Raw genomic sequence first — 24205 nt, 5'->3', positions numbered from 1 at the left:
CTTTCTTCCTTATAGTTTATGTTGTTTGCATACCTCTAATTTTTATCATCTGGGTTGGTCACTCAACCTTTTTTCTTCCTCCCTGCCACAGTTTTTTTTCCCCTTCCTTTTTACCTTCAGCTTTTCTCGGCAGAACGGAGCGCTGCAGCTGTTGTGTGCCTTTATTTCTTCTTCTTACCCTCCTCTCCACCCTGTATTTCAGTCTCTGCAACTGTGTCTATGGAGCACAAAGTACATATAGAATGTGTCAGATCTGAGGGCACTTCAGCCCTCAGGGACTGAAAGAGGCACCACGAATGGTCTCAATGTAGAAACGACCAAACCTGGACGCCCTAGAACGGGACAGTTTGAGCACTATCACAGTGACCCAGCAGGCAGAGGCCATGTTCCCATGTGCGGAGAGGAGCAGGGTTCCCGCATTGAATTCTCCCACCCACCCACAGCTCGTATCTACAAGGAAATCATTGCAGGCAGCAATACAAAGGGAGCAGTAATAAAAGCTTTTCCGAGGGAGCGGCGGGGCCAGGCTGGTGCCTGGCACAGCTCTTTAAACGCTGCTGTGGAAGGGAGCGCGAGGCCGCAGCCCCAACGCTGCTGCAGGGCAGGCAGGGCTGGCTGGCTGCCCAGAGATCCACCGTCCTCCTCGTGTCTCCTGCGGCCCGCACAGCGACAGGAAAGTCAAACATCCTCCTCCAGTGCGGAAAACACAGCAGCTGCGCTCCCTCCATCACTCTTCATGGTCCCTTGCGCCATTGTGGGGCTTCTCCCCCCAGCAGCGCGTGAGGCTCTTTGCACAAGCTGTGAATGAGCCAGTAGGTGCTGACGAGGCACCGCAGTCAATGAATTTCCTAACGCCCACGATACTAGAAAACAGAGAGCAGGCGCTATAGGTGGTTTGGAATCAGCAAAGGGTTGGAAAACCTGCCTTGCACCAACGGCTTCAGTTCCAAAGAATGATTACCAATGATATGATTACCAATGATGTGCTTACTCCCTACCAGGGGGATGTCTAACGAGAATGCCAAGTATTGAATCATTTGGTTTCTCATTAATTACAGAGGGAGGGAAACATTCCTTTCTGTCCAGAACAACCTCTTTGAGACAGGGCCTGTACGAGACTTAGAAGCAGAGATATTAGGAAATAATTGCTACGAGCAGGCTAGGCTACAAAGCAGAAAAGCTATTTCTACAAACCCAGAAATACAGCCTGTGGGTAACGGGAGATCTTTCCCACTCCAGCCCTTTGCATCACTCCATTATATATCCTGTTACCTGAATAGCTCCCGAAAGTGCCACCTGCCTCCCTGCTCATCGCTCAGCTCCTCTGCTCACCACTCACTCAGCTCCTCTGCTCCCCGCTCACCACTCAGCTCCCCCGCCTGCCTTTGCCTCAGATCCGCTTTCCGGGCCGGCTGCTGCTCTCAGAACCACCTCCCGGTTCGTGTTTGCTAAGCTGATGCCTCCTTCTGCTCCAAAGAGCGCCGGCCCTGCAAATTACAGCAGCAATAAAGACACCGGCTGTGCTACATTTGCACCCGGTCGCAAAGCACAGCCCTGCGCGCCGGAGCCCCACGGGGACGCTGCGGAAAGGTGAGGAGCTGTGCGGCGGGACTGACGCCCTGACTGAGGACCAGACACATCTCCCCCTGCACTGCAGGTTTAGGTCTCAATTTTCAGCAATCAAATCTTGTTCCCTATTCACTTATCCCCCTCACTCCAAACACACACAGTTACCAATCATTCACTTTTCTCTTACACGCTTTAAATTCTTATCTACAAACCACAGCCCGGTGTTACAGCGCTTACCAGTTCTGGTCTCTTTTCTTCCTTTGCAGGTGACTCCTTTCAGTGCTGCAGCCTCATTAGGTAGAGCCTGGATCCTCAGCAGCTGGAAGCACCTCCCTGATCTGGCCCAAATACCCTGAGCTTTCACTTGAAAGCTTTATAGAGCTGGTTTGATGGGACAGGTGAGCACAGCATCTGCCCTTGTGGGATTGATTCACTGGTGTAGGCAGGAACATACAGTTCAACAGCATCTGAGTTCAGCTTTTGACTTCACAACCTAAGCAATGTTCTTCTAACCCTGCCATTTCACAAGCCATTTCCCAATTAATTTAAGACACCTGGTAATTGTACCTGTAACAGGTCTCCATCATGCACTGCCAACAAGGTGTGCACAATAATTAATTAATACCTGGGCTTCATTTGCAGCCTTGTTAACCAGCAGAAGGCTCTTTACTCAGAGCCAGGACCAAACTACTCATCTGAGCAGAGGATTCCAGCTCAGGGCTCCAGCTTCCTTTTCCCAAAGGTCTGTGTAGCCACACACAACACAACAGCTCAGCTCTCAGCTGTTCCATCACACCACTAAGTTTTGTCCATTTATGGCAACCAGGTACCCAATTTCCCAGCTCTTTTTGCTTTCTGATGCTTATTAAATCACCAGGTGTAAATAGAGAGGCCCAGGTAAGCTGGGCTGAGAATCCAGACTTCACTTGCTGAACTGGCAGGTGAGAAACAGCCCTGCTATTGCTTCCAGACATGGTTCTGCTAAAAAGCTTTCTCAACCAGTTTTGCATAAATTACAAGCTTGCCTCTCTGACAGAAGAAAAATCCCTTGATAGGATTTATGTGCAATTAGCTGGTTTATTCATTTAACAGGTCTAATTCAGAGATCAGCTATGTGTGAAAAATGCACCAGGTTTCAAACCTGCAGAGTGCAACCAGCTTAGACCAGCACCTTCCGAATGGACAAACACACACTTACCGAGGTGTTCAGCATTTTGGGTGCTGCAGCTTTACACAAGACAAAATATTTTGGAAATGCCAACAAGAGATGAGTCTTTCTAGTTAAAAAGCATCAATGAGGCTGTTGAAGTCCCCTGTGTGCTAAATCCTTCCCCAGCTATCGCTCACACTAATACCAGGCACACACAACATGGCCCAGCAGTTCTCAAATATCTCTGTTCTGGCTTTGCTGCCCATATCCCCGTCCTCTGATGGCGGGTTTGTTCAGGGATATAACACACAGCCCTTACTCCTCAGCACTTTATAACTCCATAATTCCTAACAGCAGCTTTTGAAATAAAGTCTGTGTGTTTTCTTCCAAAACTGGAACTGCAGATGTTCTTGAAGATCCAGGGTTAAGGTAAATAACATGTACCATGCAGCATCACTGGCTTTAAATGTGCCATTTCCATCTTGATTTAAAACCAGAAGAGATGTAAAAACCAGCTTACACCTCAACGCAACTCAAGCGACACCCACAGCGGGGCAGTCGTGCTCCTTGGAGAATACAAACTTCCAGCCACAGGGAAGGGAGTTTCCTGGAATGGGAAGACTAATAGTAGCCCAGCCAAGGCAGAGCTGCAACCCAACAACACAAAGGGCTTTGGAAACAGAAGCATCTGCTCATGAGCCTTTTGTTTCTGGCCATCTGCTCTCACACAGCTGGAAATCCCCCGAAGTCTTTATCTTCCCCCATGTGGAATACAGTACCTAGATACTCATAGGGTAAAATTACAGTGTAGCTATCGAATTAACTTTCAATTACACCTTATACTAGAGAGCTATTAAGAAATAAAACAAATGCAGCAGCTAACATTGACTAAGGTTTTGGTTTTAACTGAATATGGCATCCCACTCATACCAGGATCCCTTGTACTGCATTACATGGACATATCTATAAAACACATCACCATCTCAGAACACTGATGATTTGTGTGGCTTTTCCTTTTTTCTCTTCCAAGCATGAGTGCTGAGGAACATTTCTGTGCCACAACTCTCATCCCGCTGAACCACATCTTCTCTGGCAGCAACAGATCACGACAGGTTACAAATTCACTGTCAGTGTAGTTAACACTGTGCCCACCTCTCGCTAAAAGCCAAGGCTATCACCGGATTTTCTCAGGAATGCTGTGACAAGACTGACAAGCAAACATCAGCAACAGTCCATGAAAAAGGCCAACACAGCACTTGTTGTCAGGATACACCTCATCTTCAATAAACTAAGGAAGATCTCTGAGCTTGTTGTCTTCCCCTGCTGGACCACAATTGATTCAAAATGTATTCTTAGTCCCCCTTCCAATGACTAAATATATCCTTGAGGGCCACCTCTTGACAGCAGGCACATCAATTCAGCTAATTCTTTGTCTATTTGTCACAAAACAACTGAAGTCCACCTCATGGCCGCAGCGACAGCAGCTCAACTCCGGCTCCCTGCAGAACAGCTTTAAAGCAGGATACGATTATGTGGGGTAGGTATCTGGGCTCCTCAGACTCCCCCAAAGTAACTCAAAGCCACACTTTGCTGGGTTGTTTGATGCTTTTTATTTATCACATGTAAAAACACTACTGTTTCTGTTTGCAGGTACCTCTTGCTGTGCTGCAAGTCACACAGCTCCAAATATCAAAGACCAGACAGGCAGAGAAATGAAATAAAGTGTTTATGCCCAGACTCACAAGGTCATGATCCCTGAGGGCGTTTAATACACAGAACGCCCCCCAGGGACTGTTCTACAAAAGCAGTAGAGCATTACAAGTAACAGATCAGGCTTGGTGAAAACACTAGGTGAAGGAATCATCTAGGGGGAAGAGGACCTGCAAACTGGTCTTTTTCCTTCAGCTGCCCTTATCTTTCTAGTACAGGTCATTGTGAGCTAAGTAGACGCCTAGTGCTTTAAACCGTAACAGGGTTGACTGATCCACACAGTTTAGTTGACACGAGGGTTCCTGAAGTTCCTTCCAGCAAAACGGGCCTTGCTGCCAAGCTCCTCTTCAATTCTGAGGGAAGGGAAGAGAGTGCTGGGTGTCAGCAGACAGCACAGACTCCTGCATTAGCACAGCTGCTGACATTACACTACATCACCTCCTCTACCTGGCACTGACATGCTACCAGTGTCACAAGACAGTTCCCACCACGCAGCTTCAGTTACACAGGTTTCACTGCACTGCTCAGTATCTCACATAACTTTACCCAAGTACTTTAAATGCTTGCACAAGGGAACAGCATCATGCAGACAGAAGGACTGTCTCATATCCATATCACAGGATGCTTTGGATGATGCTCCCCTTTAGCGGGTCTGCTATGGACATCACCCGTCCAACTCATCACTCAGCCAGCTCAGCCCAAGGGTGCCTCTGCCACTGTCAGGTTAAAGGTCTTAAGCTGCAGAGTGTTTTGGAGACACAAAAGACTAAGCTGTGCCCTGAGTGCATTAGTGGAGCATCCATTCTGCACCAGGCTTCACTCTCAATCCCTTCTCCCCCACCGAGAATCTCACCTGAGCAGCTGGTTGTACTTGGCTAGACGCTCAGATCGGCACGGGGCACCGGTTTTGATCTGAAAGGGAAATCAGAAAGTGAGTGAAAAACTACAGTCAAAGTAAGGCCACAGATGCCAACACAACTCTGTTCTGTTCAGAGTAATAAGCATAATCAGAAGCTTTATTTCAGCATCAGGTTCTAAACACCTGTATACTCAAACAGGATAAGGCTTGGGAGCAATAAAGATTATTCATTTGCTAACAGCTTCAGTATCAACAAATCCCAATATACCCACTGGAGTTAAGATTTCTTTTTTTGAATTGGTGGTTAAAGGTGAGTTTACACAAGATAACATTCCCTCATCACAATCCCATTAGATCAGCTTCCTGTACATATAACGAGCAAATCTGCATGCCTTAAGTCAGAATAGACCCCATCTACTGTGTGTGCAGCACGGCTTTATTGCCACATTATCTCATCAAGCAAAAAGGCAAACCACAGCAGCTGCGGATACCAACCTGGCCAGTGCAGAGACCAACCACTAGGTCAGCAATGAAGGTATCTTCTGTTTCTCCAGAGCGGTGACTCACCATCACGCCCCAGCCGTTGGACTGGGCAAGCTTGCAGCTGGAAAAGACACACAGATAAAGCCCCACGCCAAACCTGCTGCTGAGCGGCCTTCGCTCCAGGGCTGCCACCAAGCAGCAGGCGATCCTCGCGTGGGCAAGGCAGAGCTGCCCTCTGGCACACGTTAGGATCCCATGATAATGCCGTGAGAAAAAGCTGCTCTTACACGTGCTCAGACCAAGTAAAATTGATTGATGTGCCTATGTGACTTCAAGACCACGAAGGTCCAAGGTTTACTTGTCAGTATCCTCTCTTAGTTAAGAATTTCCCTCTGTTCACAGATACTCTGTCAACAGATTTCTATCCCACTAGCTCCAGTCTCTATGTTCATCTCCCTCAATGAAACAACCCCCGGCCCCAGCGTGGCCAAGAGGGAAGAACTTACGCTTGCAGGGACTCCGTCACAGAGCCAATCTGGTTGACTTTGAGAAGGAGGCAGTTGCAGGCTTTCTCGTCCACAGCCTTGGCAATGCGCTTTGGGTTGGTCACAGTCAGGTCATCACCAACCACCTGGATGCCAACACTGCCAGTGAACTTCTTCCAGGCAGCCCAGTCATCCTGGTCAAACGGGTCTTCAATGGACACCACTGTGGGGAGACAGAAGGGGCTTTAAGATAACGTCACCCTGAAAGGTCTTGTTTGAAAGCAGTGGTACCAAAGTGCTGCAGCCAAGTGCTACCCACCTCAAAGAACACACTCGAGCCTCCCGAAAGGCCAGCTGTTTGTTCTGCTCTTGACCCCTCTCATACAGGAGGCTGCATCTTAACTCTTTCTTTCAGCAATCAACCCCCATTTGCCACTGCCATGTTTCTTGTTGACAAACAACTTACCGGGGTAGTTCTTGACAAAGCCCTTGTAGAGGTCAGCCAGCTGATCAGGAGAAATGTATCTGCTGGGATCATCAGGGGATTTGAAGTCCAGGTCGTACTTCCCATCACGGTAGAACTCTGAGGCAGCCACGTCCATGCCAATGACGACCTTTTCAGAGTAGCCAGCCTTGCTGATGGCAGTCTTCAGCAGCTCCAGAGCTGAAACACGGTCAGGTATTTGAGTTCCCACCTTAACTCAAAGCTCTTCATTTACCAACAGCAGCACATTCACTCAAAGAATCTCCCCTATGGGAAACCCCAGGGTCACACAGAAAAAGTTCTCAAACTCTCCCACTTCCAAACTGACTAGAACAAGATATTACTTCTTTTAGCTTGTAATAACCTTGAGATGCTATTACAGGACTCGTAATCTCTTCAGGCAGGACAAGTCAGCCCAGAGAGCTTAATACAAGGTGATACTACATCCTCTCTCTGCCTCCTGCATGTGGGCAGGAAGCAGTGGCTGCACTTTAATCCCTTTTAGCTCCAGATCAGGTGTTGACCATCCAAACCCTGACAGGATACACAGCTGCCTCCGCACACAGCACACCCTCTTTGCATCTACCTGTTCTCCACTCGCACATTTCTATGCGGAAGAAGGAATAAAACTACTCAAGAAGAGTCTCTCGATACTGCCCACTACACTACTACATTTGGCAGAGTCCAAGCAAGGAAATTCAGTATGGTCACAACCAGTAAGGCTCTCCTGATCATCCCTCACTCCAAGCCAAGCAGCTGGGTCAGCCAGGCTATTTACAGTAGGAAGCCTGGATCAAGTGTTTCTGTTTAACATGTTAATATGTGAACTGCAAGAGCAGGTGCTGCCAGCAACACAAGTTTCTTGGACTGTAACAGCCATCCAAGGTCATCTTCACTGATGTCTGCTAGGGTACAGACCTGTTTGTACAGAACTGTTTGGCTGTGGAAGCAGCAAATGCCTCAGCTTCCCAGGCGAGCCTAATGCACTCCTACACATTGCCAGGCATAGTTCAATCTGTTTTCCTCCTTTGTCAGCAGAAAAACAACTCCACTACTGATTTCTGGAAAACCTGCAGGGCACACAGCCATGCCCACACCGCTTTTCATCTGGTAGGGGGTAAGATTCATTCTTACCTTCTTTGTTTTCCAGGATGTTGGGGGCAAAGCCACCCTCATCACCCACGTTGGTTGCATCCTTGCCATACTTCTCCTTGATGACATTCTTTAGATTGTGATAGACCTCTGCGCCAATGCGCATTGCCTCCTTGAAACTGTCAGCACCCACGGGGAGGATCATGAACTCCTGCATAGCCAGCTTATTGCCAGCGTGGGAGCCACCATTGATCACATTGAAAGCCTTGGAGTAACCAAAGAGAAAAGCCACGTTAGAGTGTTTCAGGGTAAACTGATAACAATGTTTATGTTAAGACTCTAGAAAACTTGATCCAAGACCACAAGACATCTCAAAGCACCTGGTGAGATCAAGACTTTATCAGGCCTTATCAGGAGACTTACAGGAACTGGCAGAATGACTTCTGCATTTCCAGCAAGGTCAGCAATGTGACGGTACAAGGGGACGCCCTTCTCAGCAGCACCAGCTTTGCATACAGCCAGAGATACACCCAAGATGGCATTGGCACCAAATTTGGCTGAAATAAGAAAGAAGTATTTACAGAAATTTTACATCTTCATAAAGAGGCTGAGCATTACCAGCACTGTGGTCTTGGTTAGGGACGTGCACAGCATATGCCATGCACTGTCTCTTGTTTCTGACAAGGTAAGCTAGAATTCTCTAAACCCATCCTGTCTTTTCATACCTCACTACAACACAAAGCCCACTTACATTTGTTCTCTGATCCATCCATTTCCAGCATCAGTTTGTCAATCTTCTCTTGCTCCAAAACGTTGACATTCTGTGGAGAGAAGCAAGCAAAGCACTGCTTGACACCAAACACAGCTCTACTGACTCTCACCCACCCACTGCATTTTTATTTCCCTGGCAGGCACCAAGACTTGCTTAAGGGCAACCACCAACAGTTAAGAGACTAGTTCTGGTCACTATCGCACAGCAGCATCTTCAGGTCACTTCCAGCACACCAAGGCTGACAGGTAAGCCAGACCCATCAAAAGCTTGTGTTGTTCTTCACATTCGGAGCGGTAAGGCTGTCATGTCTCAACTTCCTGACATTTACACTGGTATCAGCCCAGCATGGCACAGGAGAAAGCCCCAGTTTATGTCCCCTGCCCTTTTCAGTGCAAGCTCAAACACGACCAGCTTGCTCACAACATGCACATTTGTAACTTAGTACATAATGTTTGGAATTGTTGCTGGGAATGTGCAATCACTTTATGCATTACTACTTGGGGCTTAGTGCCCACAAAGCACACACTAATCTCACTCAAGTGGACTTCACTAAGATCCCCTCAGATTCCCTTCCAAATTAGCCACCTTGGATAAAACCCAGTCCCTCCACATCATTCAGCCACCATTTAAAGCATAAAGCAGCTTGTATCTTAACTGTACACCACTGAAGTTCCCAAGTGCTTAAATATTTCTGCACACTACAACACTAGCTGCTAGAGATTGTTTAAGTGTTAGATAATGCAGTCATTAAGGAAAGCAATTGTTGTAGGGCAGCTTGTTCACATGCACTCTGATACAGAGGCTAACACCCCTCCATGTAATACAGCTCCTGCAACTGTCTCTAGAGGAATACCCCATGAGTTAGGACACACTGGACTGGCATTAACTGATGTTAGCAGAAGACAGATTGCTCCTACCTTGCTAATCAGTGCAGGTGCAATTGTTTTATTGATGTGCTCAACAGCTTTTGAGACACCTGGAAGGAACAAGCAAATCAGACACCGGTCAACCACACTGGTTATGCAGGCATTAGTAGGTGATCTCAGTAACAAGAAAATCACAAGAATACCACCTCGTGCTATTCAAACCCCAATCCAACCTGAGCTTACAGCCAAATCTGAATGCTTACTGAGGCCATTTCAACTGAATGGAAGTCGCACGAAGTAACCATCATCTAGGAATGCCTGCTGCAATGTTAGTTTGCAAGACCATGCACTGGAGAAATTCATCCAAGTGACAAGGTTGCACTGAAAGCACATCCATTACCTGTGTACACAAGGCTGTCGCCAGGAACTCGTTAACATACTTAACAGCTCTGGATACACCTGACAGACGCAAAATAGACAAGAGAATCAAGGAAGAGATGAAGATTCACAGCTGAAACCAAAGCCAGTCATGCAAGAAAAAGACAAGGGCACAAATAGGTAAACAGACCTACAAGTCAGCAAGTGTCTGATACTGAGCAGCAGAGTAGAAACAAAGGGGTTCAGAGAGCAGATGAAATGGCATCAGCCAGTGAGGCTGTACCGGGTCTTTCCACCCAGGTTTCCATAGTGCTGCAAACACCATTGTGTTCAGGATAGGCTATTCCTACCCATTCATAGCATGGATGAGCAAGAGGAAAGAAAAAGGTTTCCCCACAAGATCAGCATGCAGCAGCTCAGGCGTTTCACTGCTATAGTTTCATAACATTGCTAAAGTATCACCTCAGCACGCTTTACACTTGATGCAATGCTGAATGACACTGCCTGTGCGGTTGGATGCAGGCACAGAAATTGATTGACTGCTCTTGCTTCATACAGGGAATAAAGCATGAACACAGCACCGTCCTTCTAATCCATGTGGACTCACCACTGTGTAAACCAGCAGTTCAGTACAAACCTGCTCCTTCCCCATAAGCAGAGATCATCATGAGCCAGCTACCAACATAAGCCTCAGGAATTATGTCATCCCTGCATAGTGTTTAAAGATTTCCAAAGACCTAAACTTCAGAAATGCTGACTTCTAATTTACTGCACCCTGAACCACAATAATTGCCTTTCAAATGGTGTAAGCCTGAAGATTTAAATTACAAGAGACCCAAGAACTAGCTGCAACTCATCCCATTTGGTGACTACTTTTTCATAACAAGAACCTTCATCTGTGATAGCTTGTTGTGGAAGCTCAGACTACTGTCCAGTTAAGTCCCTTGAAGAACTATCTGTGGGATCAGATTTAAGGTGTAAGAGCACACACATTTAGCACGCTGAGATAAACACATGTTCACTCTTCTCGAGGAAAATTGTCCTAGGTAAACAGCATAAACTGTGCAGCTCTTTGGGATATTCAGTCATCTACAAGTTTATTCTGTGTTAAAGAGATAATAACCGTTAATCTTTTTAGACAAGGCTCTCCAAGTTCAATTGAGTAGTTATCAACTCTAACCACTCTTTCTTAATAGGCACAAAATATTTCAACTACCGTTCACCTGACTGGCAGGAAAGTTTGAAGTAATTCTCTCTCGCAGCCAAAAGTTAATTGCATGTACTTGAAAGGCATCGCCAATGCTTTTACAGCAGCAAGCTACAGAGGAGTCCTGACTGTCCAAGAATTACTATTAGGACAGCAATAAAGGAGCCTGGGTGCCCTCTGCTACAATCGAGCACAAACATCCGCAACAACACAGCCACTGTAACAGGTCAAGCTGGGGACCAGAACTCAGCTTTACCTTTCCCCATGTAGCGTGTCTTGTCATTGTCACGAAGCTCCAGAGCTTCATAGATTCCAGTTGAGGCACCACTGGGAACAGCAGCTCTGAACAGACCTGTTTACAACAGAAAACAGATGTCTTAGCACATTCAGACCCACAAAACATTCTCCACCCACATGCCATCACAAGCTACCACACAGAGATTACCTCTCCCATCTCTGGGACAGAACTAAAGCACATCTCTGCTCACTTATACAGCAATCCTGAGAGCTTCTGCTCTTTTACAGCATCACCAGTTCATCACTGTCTCCCTCATACCAGTCAACTGCAAGTTGACTTATTCTCTTCCACTGCACATTTAAAGTGTTTAAGTTAGGAAAGTCATCCATTCGCCTTCCAAAAAGCCAGCTTTATCCACTGAATCCACTTCTGAGCTCAGTTTGGCAGGCAAGCTCTTAAATTCTTCTAAGATATTGCATACAAGGGACAATTAGGAGGCCTCTTTTGTTACACGAGTTCTGAGTTCTTCCAACACCAGGACAACCACCCAGACAGCCCGTTCTTCCAGCCAAGGATGCTGAACTTGGACTAAATCAGTACACTGGAGACTGGTCTGCCTGTGGTTCAAGGTGCCAGCTTCAGGCTCCAGTCTCTCCCTTATCCCACTACAGCCAAGAGCTTAGCAAGGGGCAATCTCATTAAATGACTGCAATAATCTTTTGAGGCAAAAAGATCAGCTATTTAGTTAGTGTATTACAGCTATTGTGTTTGCTCAATCCACCAAACCACAGTGGTATGTGTTTGCACAATGCCTTTGTCAGATCCTATCAGATGTGGGATGAACAACTAACAAACCAAGGGAAAAGTTCTACAATAATTAAAAATATAAGATGTTATATGTGAAAACCCAATTAGACAAGTTGTTTGGTCATGCCTGAATACTTATGCAGAAAAGAAACCATTACCCGAGATTCATCTCCCTAGCAGAAGACTGTTTCATTACACAAAGTGACTGCTAGACAAATCAAGAATTGAACTTTAAGTGCAGTCATATAAGGTTTAGGGAACACTGAAAACTAAGACCATTAGCAGCTGCTTAAGGAGAGGAACAAAGGCCTTGTTAACTCCAAGTTTGCAAGCACTGCCCCAGTTTACGCTCAGGGCAAGGGGAAGAAGGCAGGTTTGGATTAACACTTGCACAATTTAGTCTGTAAGCAGCAGCACACTACAAAGAAACTCTTCCCTGTCCAAGCCAATGTCTTGAGCTCAGCAAATTAATCCCAGTAGAATGAAGTAGGTTTTTCCTGCAAGTCCCACAGCAAGTTCAGCAACATGATACACATATGAAGAGCAAGCACAATTCCACTGCTGGAACAGCACAGTTCGTATACTGCCTCTTCAGTTTATCAGATGCAAGAAAAGAATACACACCTACAGCTAAGGACTTACCTTTGTTGGTATAGAGGTCTACCTCAACTGTGGGATTCCCACGGGAGTCAAAGATTTCACGGGCATGAATCTTAAGAATGGACATCTTCAAAAACCTGGAACAAAGAGTTTAACATTAATCATAGCCTTCAACTGCAGCCACATGATTCATCCCACCAAGTTTCAGTGACAGCAATTAGACCACAGCTTTCCAGGTCCTTCCACCTCCTCGTGTTTGTTACCCACGCTGTGTGCATTAGTACAGAGACACCTCAGTTGGGCTACTGACCCTGTCAGCTTTCTAGAACAAGCATGAATTCCTTCAAGGCATTTCACAATTGTTTCCCTAACATAACAGCAGTTCATGGCTCCTCTTTGTTAAGTCTAGTTAATGCTCTTGTTACAAGTCTGGCAAGCTTGTTGGCAAAAATGCTGACTTAGTCCTGAAGGGCCACAGTCTTCTTTGCAGTCTAAGTTACATTGTTGCAGTATTATTAGACCCTACACAGAACACTAGGAAACCTTTTTCTTTTCCCCTAGAGAAATTGAACAGGAAATGGGTCCTTCAGAGCCTCTCAGTAAGGAATCTTTAATTCCTAATGCCTTATACCCTTCTCCAGTGATGCAGATTCTAATGCAGGTATGTGGCTGGATCAACTTCTGCCTTCCTGTGCCAGGGGGCCGTCCAGATGCTGAAGCTCCATGCAGCCTAAGGTCTGGACAGCTATTCCAGTCCTTGGGAGGGCTGTTAGGGTGGAGATGTCAGCACAGGCACACTGCAGTGCTTCTGTTTGGCTTTCAGCCACAGCCTTGCAGCAGCAGCAGGTTGACACCGCGTTTTTTCAGCAGGTCACAGTCTCCTTATAGTTCTTAGAAAAAGAATCCGCTAATAAAGTGTTAATTCTTTTGAAAGATGTCACCCTTGTAATTCCCTGGAGACCTCAAGCTTCCGGGTAGGCTTGCAGAGCTGGGGTGACTGTCGGGTTGCAGCCTGTGCCTGCAGGTGAGCAGAGCCCCGTCACCAGCACGTGCTTCCCACGAGAGCTGACACGCAAACTGCTGATGCTGCTGCCAGACGCTGCTCCCTGCTCCCCAGTGCTCCCAACAGGCTTACAGCAGCTCAAACTGGCCACCGCACAGCCAACACCACCCAACCCTCAATAAACCTGTGCCTGGCCCCTCACCCACGCAGCCCAAGGGTGGGCTTTTCAATAAAAGACCAAAGTGCAACAGTTCTTAGTAGGCACAGCAGCTGTTCAGAGCCAAATGTAGCCCATCTTGAAATAGAAACAGTCACAGCTCTAATTAAGAGCTTGCATTAATAGTTACAACCCCATCTCCAGCATTTGCAGGAATAGCTTCTCCTCTTAAAAGGAAGAAAAAGCACCACAATCTTTTGAATATTTTCTCCCCTTATCACACATCTATGTTTTTTCATAAGAAAACTGCAGTAAGGAATGCCTTATGTAAGCTCAGCTACGTTCTGAAAAATCAAGTCATACAAAGACCTCTAAATCATCAACTGGCAGCAAACCCAGCTCATCTGCAGGGAAGAAAGCTCAGCCTCAGAAGCAGAACTCTCTGGAAGCTGGCGTTTCGGCACACCAGTGTGGGTGGTAACCTTCTTTACAGAAATGGTCATGAATCTCTGCAGTTACTGCAAAGATAAGAAAATATGACCTTACAAATACTGCTGCTTGTCCAGAGTGTGCATGGGGGTTAACTTCATATGCTCACTCCACGGCAAATTTTCCCTCCCCATGTTCAAAACACAGGTGGCCCTTTGGTTTGTCCCCTTGGCTTTAAAGTGCCCTTTCCAGTTGTCCTGCCTCCAAGCAGCAAATTGTGTAAGGCAGCCCACAGATTTTAGGTACTGCCTGCTTTACAGCAAGACCCTCACAACAGATGATAGGACTAACCTGAGCAGCAAGACAAAGTTCAAGCTAGCCTTCGTGCTGCCACTACTTCAATCAGTAAATATATAAGGCAGAAATAAATCTCTGCAATTCCCCAGTTATCAGACCCATCCATGCTCACACTTATCTCTGCACTTGCACTGAGCAATGGCTAACAGGAAGAATCCCTATTTATCTGGAAAGGGCTTTCAGAGCTTATTATGCCGGCACCTACTAGGCCCTTAGTTTCATTTTCAACACCAAAGCTTTGCAAAAAAATATTAGGTGCCTTATCCTTTGAAAACCCAGCCGGCTCACTGGAAGTCTTGGTGCAGGTGGTGTTTTGGGAACACACACTGCAAGAGCTTCCACTGGGAATGTCTGCCAGGTTGGACACTATTGAGGTGTCCTTGACAAATGACCTTCGCAGCAGGTCCCTCCCTCCTCTTCAGAGAGAGGAATCTCACAGCATGGTGCCATGCCTGAAATTCCTCACATTTCTTTTTTTTTGGCTCATTTTGCAACCCCCTCACTTCTGTGTTCAGAGAATCATTTTTCCACTGAGCTATTTCTGGGTAAAAACCTGATGCAGTTTAGCTCATCACAAGTTGAGCATTACGTGTTCTGCCTCAATTCAGTCAACTCATCGAGACAGTGAGTCAGCCCATGCACAGGTCTAGCTGTGAAAACGTTAACTGAACAAGATTTCATGAGTAGCACTGCCTGCTCCAGACCTTTGTACTCAGCAATGGAGCCAGGCAAACACACAAATATCAGAGTGGTATTTAATGTATGTGTTGCCTTAAACCTTTTTTTGTACTATGACCTGCTGGCAAGGTCAGTGCCTCCCTTTGGGAGAGGAACCACACACATGAGCTTTCCTGGCCTTCCCAGGAGCACACCTGATATTAGCTACTTCAAGGCTCAGTCACAGCCCGGTCCAACTGCTGAAATCCAAAAAATCACCACTGTTCCCTACCTAATCCTGTGCTCTGCTCAGGGACCACAGTACTCTAACAGCAATATGGACTACCGCAGCTTAAAATTATTTCCCAAAATTTGGTTTACTTTATCACCAAAGATGCACTTCTGAGCAATTTTGCAGCTACATTTCTTTTAAGTTAAGACTGAGCCCTGCAAGCATCTCAATGGAGATTAAAAACACAACAGAGAAGTTTGGCCATGGAAAAAAACCCCTATCTTAGTGCTTTATTATAGAACTGCCATTCAGTTATCAGTGGATGTCATATATGACAGTTAAATGTCCTAGAAAATGGCAAATTTCATGCCATCACCACTCTGGAAAAAAATATACTGCTCATTAGACCTTTGACCTCACTGTATCAGATCCTAACATCCCAATGCTACTGCTGAAGCACTCCTAAAGAAATGGACAAATGTGCACCAACAAAGGCTCCTTCCAATCCTATTCCTTTGCTTTCCAAATGGTATTAATTCACCTCAACGCTCTGCAACATGATGTAATTTTTTTTTAAATAATGCCCGGCAGGCAGTAAGTCACAGACATGTTGAACTACTTTCCCTTCTCACTGTTTAATGAGATGGAGGCCTGAAACTGCATTGCCTCAATCTGTGGGTTTGGATGACCAACTTCACTACTTCCTGGCAGGCTCAGGGAGTCGCAGCCCTGCCCGGTGACTCAGCTGGCAAGTAACGGAACAGGAGAACGACCACGATCCTCTCCGGCAGCCCTGCACGAGGCAAATGGGTTAACAAGCAGGTTTTTTTTCCACACCTTAACATCTTGAGATGCCCATCAGGTCATCTAGTGCTACTCCCCACTGCTGCTGCCTTGAGAGTAACTAATACTTAATTAACCCCACTGGGAGACCTGAGGCACAGAGATTTGAGCACCAACATCAAACATTAAATATTTGAGAGGTGAAGCTGAAGGACATCCGCTGCCACTAAAGGGGGGAAGGTCCAAATCACGACACACAAGCCGAAAGCCTGTGTTAATGATTAAGAGAGAGAGTTTAAACCCTGCCTGGGAGAGAAGCCTTGACCCATCGTGTTCCCAGGAAGATTCTCCCCCTCGCTGCGCACACTGAGGGCTGATGGCCGGCGCATGCCCCCCCCCCGCCATGCGGCCGGCGGGAAGCACGTCCGCAGGGCCCAGATCCCGCCCCGAGCCCGCCTAGGCCCGGCCTAGGCTCGGCCTACGCCGCGGGGGCGGTGGGGGCTCTGCTGCCCGAGGGGAAACCGCGGCGTCACCAGGACCTCCCGCCCCGCGGACAACAGCCAAAGGGCCGGGCCGCTGAGACCATGCGGGCCTGAGAGACCAAAAGGTGCCGCCACCGCCACACTCACCTCCGGCCCAGCAGCTCCACACACGCACCACGGCCGCCTCACCTCTGACTGGGACCGAGCAGCTCCGCCGACGCCGGGCTATAGCCCACCCCATGCAGATGAGCCGCCCGCCTCCTGCCTCCCATTGGTCGGCTCAGCCCCTCTCCGCTCTCTCATTGGTCAGCCCCGCCCCTCGCCGCCCTCCCATTGGCTACCGCTTCCTCGCGCCAGAGGCGGGCTCTCGGGTGCGTGCGCTACGTGCCGCGGCGGCCCGGCCGGCTGCGCCGTTCGCCTCGTGGAAAATCCCCGTGCGGCGGGGGCGGAGCTGAGCGCAGGCACCGCCCCCCGGCGCGGCTCACGCGTGTTCATGGCGGGGGAACCGGGGTGCGTGGGGACAACGCGGGCCACGCTGGGGACACTGTTCTCCTTGAACCGGCGACATCCACGGGGCCGTTCTGCTGGCGTGTGCGTGCAAAACCAGCAGCTCCTTTGTGCACTTACACGTGGGGTGCACCGGTTGTGCACGTCCCTTTATACACGTACACACGCACGCTCGGGGGGGGAGAGGGGAGGAATTTAACACATTTATTGTCTCTAAAACTGGAAGCTGAGCCTTGATTTTGCAAGACTCGGCACCACTGAAATCCCATCCCCGCTTGCTCGGGAGGTCTGTGCTTTTGCATTAAGTGGGTGTAGAAACTGCAATTAAAACCAGCAAGGAGGTGGCACGCTGAGGAAAGGAAGGCTGGGAAGAGAGGAGGGGTTTATAAGTTCTAGGAAAGGGTTAATTACAAATACAATACATTTTTACTTTGATTTTGAAGGGAATAGCCATTACACTTCCAAGGGTGGAGAAGGAGCACTCACTTTGTTGTCCAGACAACTTGATCGGTGGTGACACCTTGGATACCAATGTGCCAACAGGAACAAACACTGCAGCATTTCAAGTACATAACATCAAACCTGTGAAGTTCCCAAAGCTTGGAATTGGGGTCTGAGGGCCCCAGGGGTCTGGCAGTGCCCAGTGCATCCTGACCGCACTTCACAACATCATGTCATCGCTTGCAAAGACGTTTGTGCTCGCTCCAGAACTGCCGCACCCTTCCAGCCCATGACTGATCATTTCTTCTGGGCACGTTTTTGTTGTTTTTTTTTTTTTTCCTTCCTGAGAACATCCCCCCGAGACAAGCTTTAAGTCTAATAAAAAGCAAAGGAAATGAGCTGGACCGGGCGCCTGCCGCAGACACGCCATGCTCACACCGTCCCCACAGGGGCCCCCGCGTGGCTCCCGGGCTCCGAGCACAGAGATGCCATCTGAAACCTAAGCTGTTTGACGGCCCACACACCCAGAGCAGCACCGCATGCTGGCTTTCGTGCTTTTTCTGCTTTGCTGGGGGTGCAGATTCATGTGGGCTACACAGCCAAGGGTCAGGTCGAAATGCTGCTGGGGTGCACGCAGCTGAGATAAAGCAATATAGGGCAGGAAAAGCCCTTGGAATTAAACTGTCGCTTTATAAGTAAATGATTCTTTGCAGTGCCAACCTACACAAAACTGCATGTTTTACCCCTTGGCAGTAATTCCTGACTTATCCTTCCTGGTGCGAAGGCATGAGAGGGGAGCACTCCCTGCAGAAACATGTCCTGAGTGATCAGATTAGATATGCTCCACCAATTTTGCACTTAGTAAAAGTCCCTTGATTGCTATGCGTGGAAAATCACATAGAGGTGCTGATTCTTACAATGAGCTAGAAAAGATTAGGAATAAGAAAGCTTAAAGCCGAGGGCAATCCGGCATTGTGGTAGATGAGCAGAACACTGACGCTGAACTGTGGTAGGGTGCTCTTTGGGAACAGAAGACATCATTTTCTCCGCTGGAGCGTGAGCTGTGTGCTGAGAACAGCATCCCATCCTGCTCGCACGGTCCCATCCCCAGCAGGACGGGCTCACCCGCCGTTCTGGCCGCAGACCCCGTGCCAAGAGCCGCGTCCGCTCCGCTGAACCGCGTGTCCGCGGAGCTGAAGACGCTGGCACCGCAGTAGCGAGAGGCACCATTGGTCAGGCATCCATGATCTGGCACCGTTCAGGTGTTGGTGTAATTTGTCCTGGATCAGCAGATTTAAAATTTGCAGTCTGTCGTGTAGTCTGGCTGATTTGTCTTTTTTTCTTCTTTTAAAGAAAAAGTTGAGCATCCCTGAGGCTGTGAGATATCTAGCTGGCACGAGTTTCTGTGGGAATCTGGGCTTGTTACCAAATACCCAGTGCTCTCTTTTAAAATAATGTATTTCTTTCATGGTTTGGGAGGGGAGTGTATGGCGAACGAGGTGGACACTGGGAACAGCGAGTTTCAGGAAACATAAAGCCAGTGTAGCTAGTAATCCCACCAAAGTATTCCAAGACGTTGGTGTAACATGCTGATGGAGCAGATGGAGAGAAGACACCGACACAGAGCTGGCTTACAGGCACCCACCACCCAGCAGTGGGAAACAATTCTCATGATCAAAATCCCCTTCCATTGCAAGGTCTAGCCATTCCTTGTGCTTTACGGGCCATGATAAAATTCTAAGTTTAATATACACGAGTTTTTTGATTGCTTGCAACATGCTCATGAGCACAGAAGGTGATTAGGCCAGGCTTTTCCTCCTCGGTTTAAAGTGTTTGGGCGGGAGGGTTCAGACTTGGCAGAGTGTGAAATCACTGGTTCAAACAGCTGAGGATGCCAAGGCAGGAGCAGAACCACCACAGATCAGGACTTGTTTGCCGGTGCATTAATACGCTTAGTTATGCGGCGTAGGGCGCGTTCCAGGGCGTGAGCTTTTGTAGCACCTTGAATGTGCTTCCTGAATCCCCAGGGACTTCTCTTTCTCCCCAGCGCCTCACCAAACACCTGCAGAACATGTGTCTGGGTGGCTGCGTACGCACCACCCTCATCTCCTCTACCCGGCAGCTCCGCAGGCACCAGCCTGTTTGTTTGGGTTGGTTTCTTTTGGAAAAGCACCCCAGTGGCCTTGCGAATGAGGCTTTCTGAGTGCGTTCAGTGTCGCGGCGGCCGCGGTGAGATCTCCGGATGAAGCCATCGGATGCAGGAGTCAGCACTCCTGTCACTCGCATTTCTTCTCTTCACTGACTCCGCGGATCGTGGTGTTTTTAAGGAACATCCATTGGAAAGGTAATGGCAGAGGCTGACTCATGCTGTTGCTGGGTATCTGTTAATATTATTGAATGACTGTTTAAGATGTTTTCTTCCAGGCATTCAAAACCTCCTCTGACTTTACATCCTTCTCATCCCCCTTTTCTGTCGTGCTTTTGTCTTGCAGCCTAACTCTACACGATTAAACACCACAGTTTTTAGGCACGTGAATAGTGAAATGACTTGAGATGACAGATCTGATGTCTTAATGCTTGTAACTTCCACCACTTCTCTTAATTCTCCTGTCTTCTCCCAGGATTTGAGAGATGGACTGGTTAGCATCCTGAAAAATGACTTAAAAGCCACCAGTTCCTGATTTAATAGCCTGTCTGGTAACCTCAGTAGAATAACTGTGGTCTGTAAGGGAAGGACCTAGGCTGAATTAGATATTTTCAGGTCCTCATATAGAAAACTTGCAATTACAGGACAAAAATTAAACTAAGAATTGTCTGTGAGGGTTTAATGGATGCCGAAGATGCAGGTAACGTTAGACTAACTGGCCATTTTTGAGGAGTGATATTATGGACACGGGTTTGTGTTCAGCGATGAATATGCATCAGCCTGCATAAGTATATGGGAGGTGTGTTAGACACTGATGTCACAGGCAAAATACTTTGAACATATGTCACTTAAAATGGAACATTATTGCACAACAACCATGGCAACAACAAAAAAAGCAGGTAAGATGGCTGGAATAGGAAAAAATACATGCTACTTTTAAAATGCTGTAAATGCTATCCTACATATAAAACTACTACATCCATTTTCAGATGATGGTGAAGGGCTATTTGGAAGTGAACCAACACAGAAATCAGGGCGCTAATACCAAAGGGCACATTTCCCAGCAGCTAACGATCTGATACGGTGATTTGAGGTGAGACTGAAAGCTTTTAAACCAGCTGGATATTAATTGCCAGGCATTGTGCATCCAAAGGCCGTAGCTGCTCATTCAAACCATGACGAAACCATTAAGTAATCCCCTTTATAGAGGCCAGTTGTGCAAGTCTTGCTCTGCCTTCACAGGGTGTTTGAGGCCCCTTGCTGAGCAGGTCTTTCCCTCTCACTTTGAAATATATTCTGCTATAAAGGGGAAAGCAAGCTAGGAATCGATTAGCCATTAAGAAATTATATTGGGTATTTCATGGGGTTTTTTTAATAATGGAAACCTGGAAATAAACAGTACGAGTAAACCAATAACAACTCATTTGTTTTCCTAATGAGTGCATAATACTTATGCAAAGCACAAGGGTTATCAAGCAGGATTCTCTTGCCCCAGAACAGGTACAGCACAGACGGTAGGATTTAAATTCCCTTCATGTTGTCTTCCTGCCTTAAAAGTCGACCTCATTCTCATGGGAATCACTTTTAGCTCCTACCGCCGTCCCCCTCTTGCACGGGCAGATTACAGAGGTGACGAGGGGCTGCGGGCGCTGTTCTTGCTGAATGTCCCTGCGTGGACCTCGCCTGCAGAAAAACAACCCCAAAAACCCTAAAAAAATAACACTGCAGATCCGAGTAAGAAAACACTGGGGCGCAGACGACTTGGGGAAAGCAGGGACTGAGTTCTTAATCTCTGAAACCGGGTGCATCTGTCCGCAGTTTGGATCTCTGAGTCATGCAAGTCTGCTTTTATGATCAAAAGAAGATGGGCATGTCTGGATTGACCTCAAAGACACCCGTATAACACCCAGTGTCTGTGTGAGGCTGTTTCTCTGCGTGGGCTAGGGAGGAAGCTTAAAGTGGCAAACTTGTACCTAGACACATACCTATACATGCCTTCCTGGATCTTACACTCTCTGGGATATGGAGTAATCGCCCCTATAACACTGAAAATTAACTCTCCCGGGCTGTGCAAACATACTCTGCCCCACCAGCATGCACCTCGAGAGCAAGCAAAATGTGGAGCAAAGTCAGAAATGCAGCAGATGCGCTACACACTATGATTAAACCTCTGTCGGAGATTTATATCTACTCTCTCCATTAACATGGGACTGTGAAAACCCATCTCTTGGTCCAATTCTTTCCTTTTTTCTTTATGGAATAAATGTTTGCTGGCATCAGTCTGGTATGCCCTGCTCCATGGGTGAGACCCAGCTCCTCTTTTTCACTGATTTGTCTTCTATATCTTCCAATTTACCTGTTACAACAGGAATCCAAGTTAACCAAATGAGGTCTCATTGCAGCCACATTTCTTTGATTCGTCCACTTTTAGGGTCACTACACTCATGTGTCCCCCTGGGCTGTGCAGGGGTTAATGAATCCCTGTTTGTTCAGCTCTTTGAAGACGAGAAGCGCAATGGAAGGGCTCTGTTATTGTTGCCAGGTATGAAGAGTTCTGTACCAAACCCAACTGTATTGTGTTTGGCCACTGGATGTCACAGCTGCTCAACACACAATGCAGCTGAAATCAGAAAGGAAAAGTGCTTACCCAGCAGCGGGCAACAGCCACATTTGCAGAGCCATTATTTGTTCCGTGAAGAGTGTTGTTTTGTTAAGGGACTTGGGGTCTTCTCCTGTGTTTCTGCGCTGCTAATATTGATTTTCAGAGAGAATGGGCAGCAACTGTGCTTCCTCTGCATGTTATCGCACTGGCAGATCAGGAGCAAAATGAATATTTATACGGAAGGAGGTGCAGATTTGTATAAAATACTAATAACAGTGTCTGAGAAGGTAGACGGGTATTTACACATGCTGGCAAGTTGTCTTGTCACCGAATTACTCCTTCTTTATCGCATCACCACCCAGTCCACAGCACAGAGCCTTAGTATGATGGAAATATTTATCCCAGGCCAATTCTTGCCAGTACTTCTTCAATCCTCACGCATTCCTGTGTACTTTGCACTAAATGCAGAGGGAAGATTGACCTCCCCCTTGCCAACCCTCCCTTCACACTTCATGTTTTTTAAAGTCTTGACATGCAGAACATGAAGTCGCTTTCAGCAAAGTCTGCGGAGCAGACGTATATAGACATCACTAAAACTGTAATTACATTTCCTGGACATGAAAATGAAGAGGGATTATTTGACCGCGTTCTCTTCTTTTTATAGCATCACATTGTCCTTTTCTCCACCTTGGGGAAATGGCGAGGGAAAGGCTGCTCGTGGTGCGGTGAGGTGATAACACCCCAGAAGTGATGGGAACATTAAAGACGGAAAAGTGTTTTAAGATAATCCAAGGGCTATAGCTGTAACTAAGAGTAATTGGCTGAAACTGAGCAAAAGAACATTTAGGTTGACAATGAACTGCAGGTAGCTAATGCTGGGATCTGTTAGACCGTGAAATGGAATTTGCAGAGGAAACCTCTCTGCCTTAAAGTGGGCAAATCCTGCTTGTTGGAACACTGGTGTAAACCTCTCTGACTGCCTCAAAGTCTGTTTCTATCACAAAGCTTCAGTAGAATCAACAAATGCATCTGAACTTGTGTATCGCAGGCTACTTTTATTCATCCAGCATGACTTCAGCAGGGAGAGCTCTGTTTGGAGAGGTTTGAGACTCGCTTGGAAAGCCTTCGATCCCCTGATTGAAGGCGATCTGTCCGTCTTGCATCAAACAGCCTGTTCCTGGTCAAAAGTTTGCTGGACTCGGGAGTGGTGCAGCTATAACCCATGGAATTCCTGCTGAGTTAACCCTTCCGAGCCCTGGGTCAAAGGAGCACTGAGGTCTTGAGCCAGCGGCTTCAATGTGATGGCGAGGTTTTAATGTGGCTACCTAGTGCTCAGATGGATCTGAAATCAGGCTTGAGCTGAGCTTTAGGCCAACGAGGGCGGAGGAAATAGCCTGGGAGCAGCAGGATTTAAAAGATGGCAAAGAGTCAGGGGAAACCGTGGAGATAAAAGCGAAGTGCACAGAAGCCAACGATGTGGGATAAAAGGCTTATTTCCTACTGCAGGGTGGAAGCGGGGGCTGAGGTCTGTGGAACCACATCTGTGCGAAAGCAGCTGCCTTGGGGAGAAATCATGCCAAGAAATCATGGCAGAGATACCCAACATTAGATTTCCCCCCCTGGCTAAATTTAGGTGCAGAGATGATTCCTTTTAGAACCACAACCTTCTTCACCTGTAAAGCACTGGTTTACTTCAAGCATAGTCCTGC

General features: G+C 47.3%; 1 protein-coding gene across 2 annotated transcripts; it reads right to left on the bottom strand.

Moving 5' to 3' along the window:
- Positions 1 to 4428: 4428 nt before the first annotated feature.
- ENO1 (enolase 1) lies at positions 4429 to 17032 on the bottom strand. 2 transcript variants are annotated; one of them, XM_082069791.1, is made up of 12 exons: positions 16948 to 17032; positions 12743 to 12837; positions 11312 to 11407; positions 9871 to 9929; positions 8584 to 8653; positions 8256 to 8389; positions 7875 to 8097; positions 6723 to 6920; positions 6278 to 6479; positions 5784 to 5892; positions 5283 to 5341; positions 4429 to 4782 (listed from the first exon to the last, which is right to left on the bottom strand). In XM_082069791.1, the coding sequence occupies exons 2-12, from the start codon at positions 12825 to 12827 to the stop codon at positions 4713 to 4715; spliced, it is 1305 nt and encodes a 434-aa protein (XP_081925917.1). In that variant the 5' UTR covers positions 12828 to 12837; positions 16948 to 17032; the 3' UTR covers positions 4429 to 4712. The 2 variants fall into 2 exon arrangements, with proteins under 2 accessions (XP_081925917.1, XP_081925916.1); XM_082069790.1 differs by lacking the exon at positions 9871 to 9929 and adding an exon at positions 9522 to 9580 and having other exon boundaries at positions 16948 to 17028.
- Positions 17033 to 24205: the final 7173 nt, after the last annotated feature.

Source organism: Streptopelia decaocto (genome assembly GCF_964273445.1).
Source record: "Streptopelia decaocto genome assembly, chromosome: 20".
Classification (NCBI taxonomy): domain Eukaryota; kingdom Metazoa; phylum Chordata; class Aves; order Columbiformes; family Columbidae; genus Streptopelia; species Streptopelia decaocto.
The sequence above is the reverse complement of the archived record's forward strand: the minus strand, read 5'-3'. Positions and strand labels throughout refer to the sequence as shown.

Bases quoted from the DNA above. Each gene is read 5' to 3' on its own strand.
- ENO1 (XM_082069791.1), bottom strand. From the start codon at position 12,827: ATGTCCATTCTTAAGATTCATGCCCGTGAAATCTTTGACTCCCGTGGG. The intron at 9,930-11,311 runs GTAAAGCTGAGT...TGCGTCTGTCAG, and splicing joins GACACGCTACATGGGGAAAG to GTGTATCCAGAGCTGTTAAG. The intron at 8,390-8,583 runs GTAAGTGGGCTT...TTCTTATTTCAG, and splicing joins GGATGGATCAGAGAACAAAT to CCAAATTTGGTGCCAATGCC.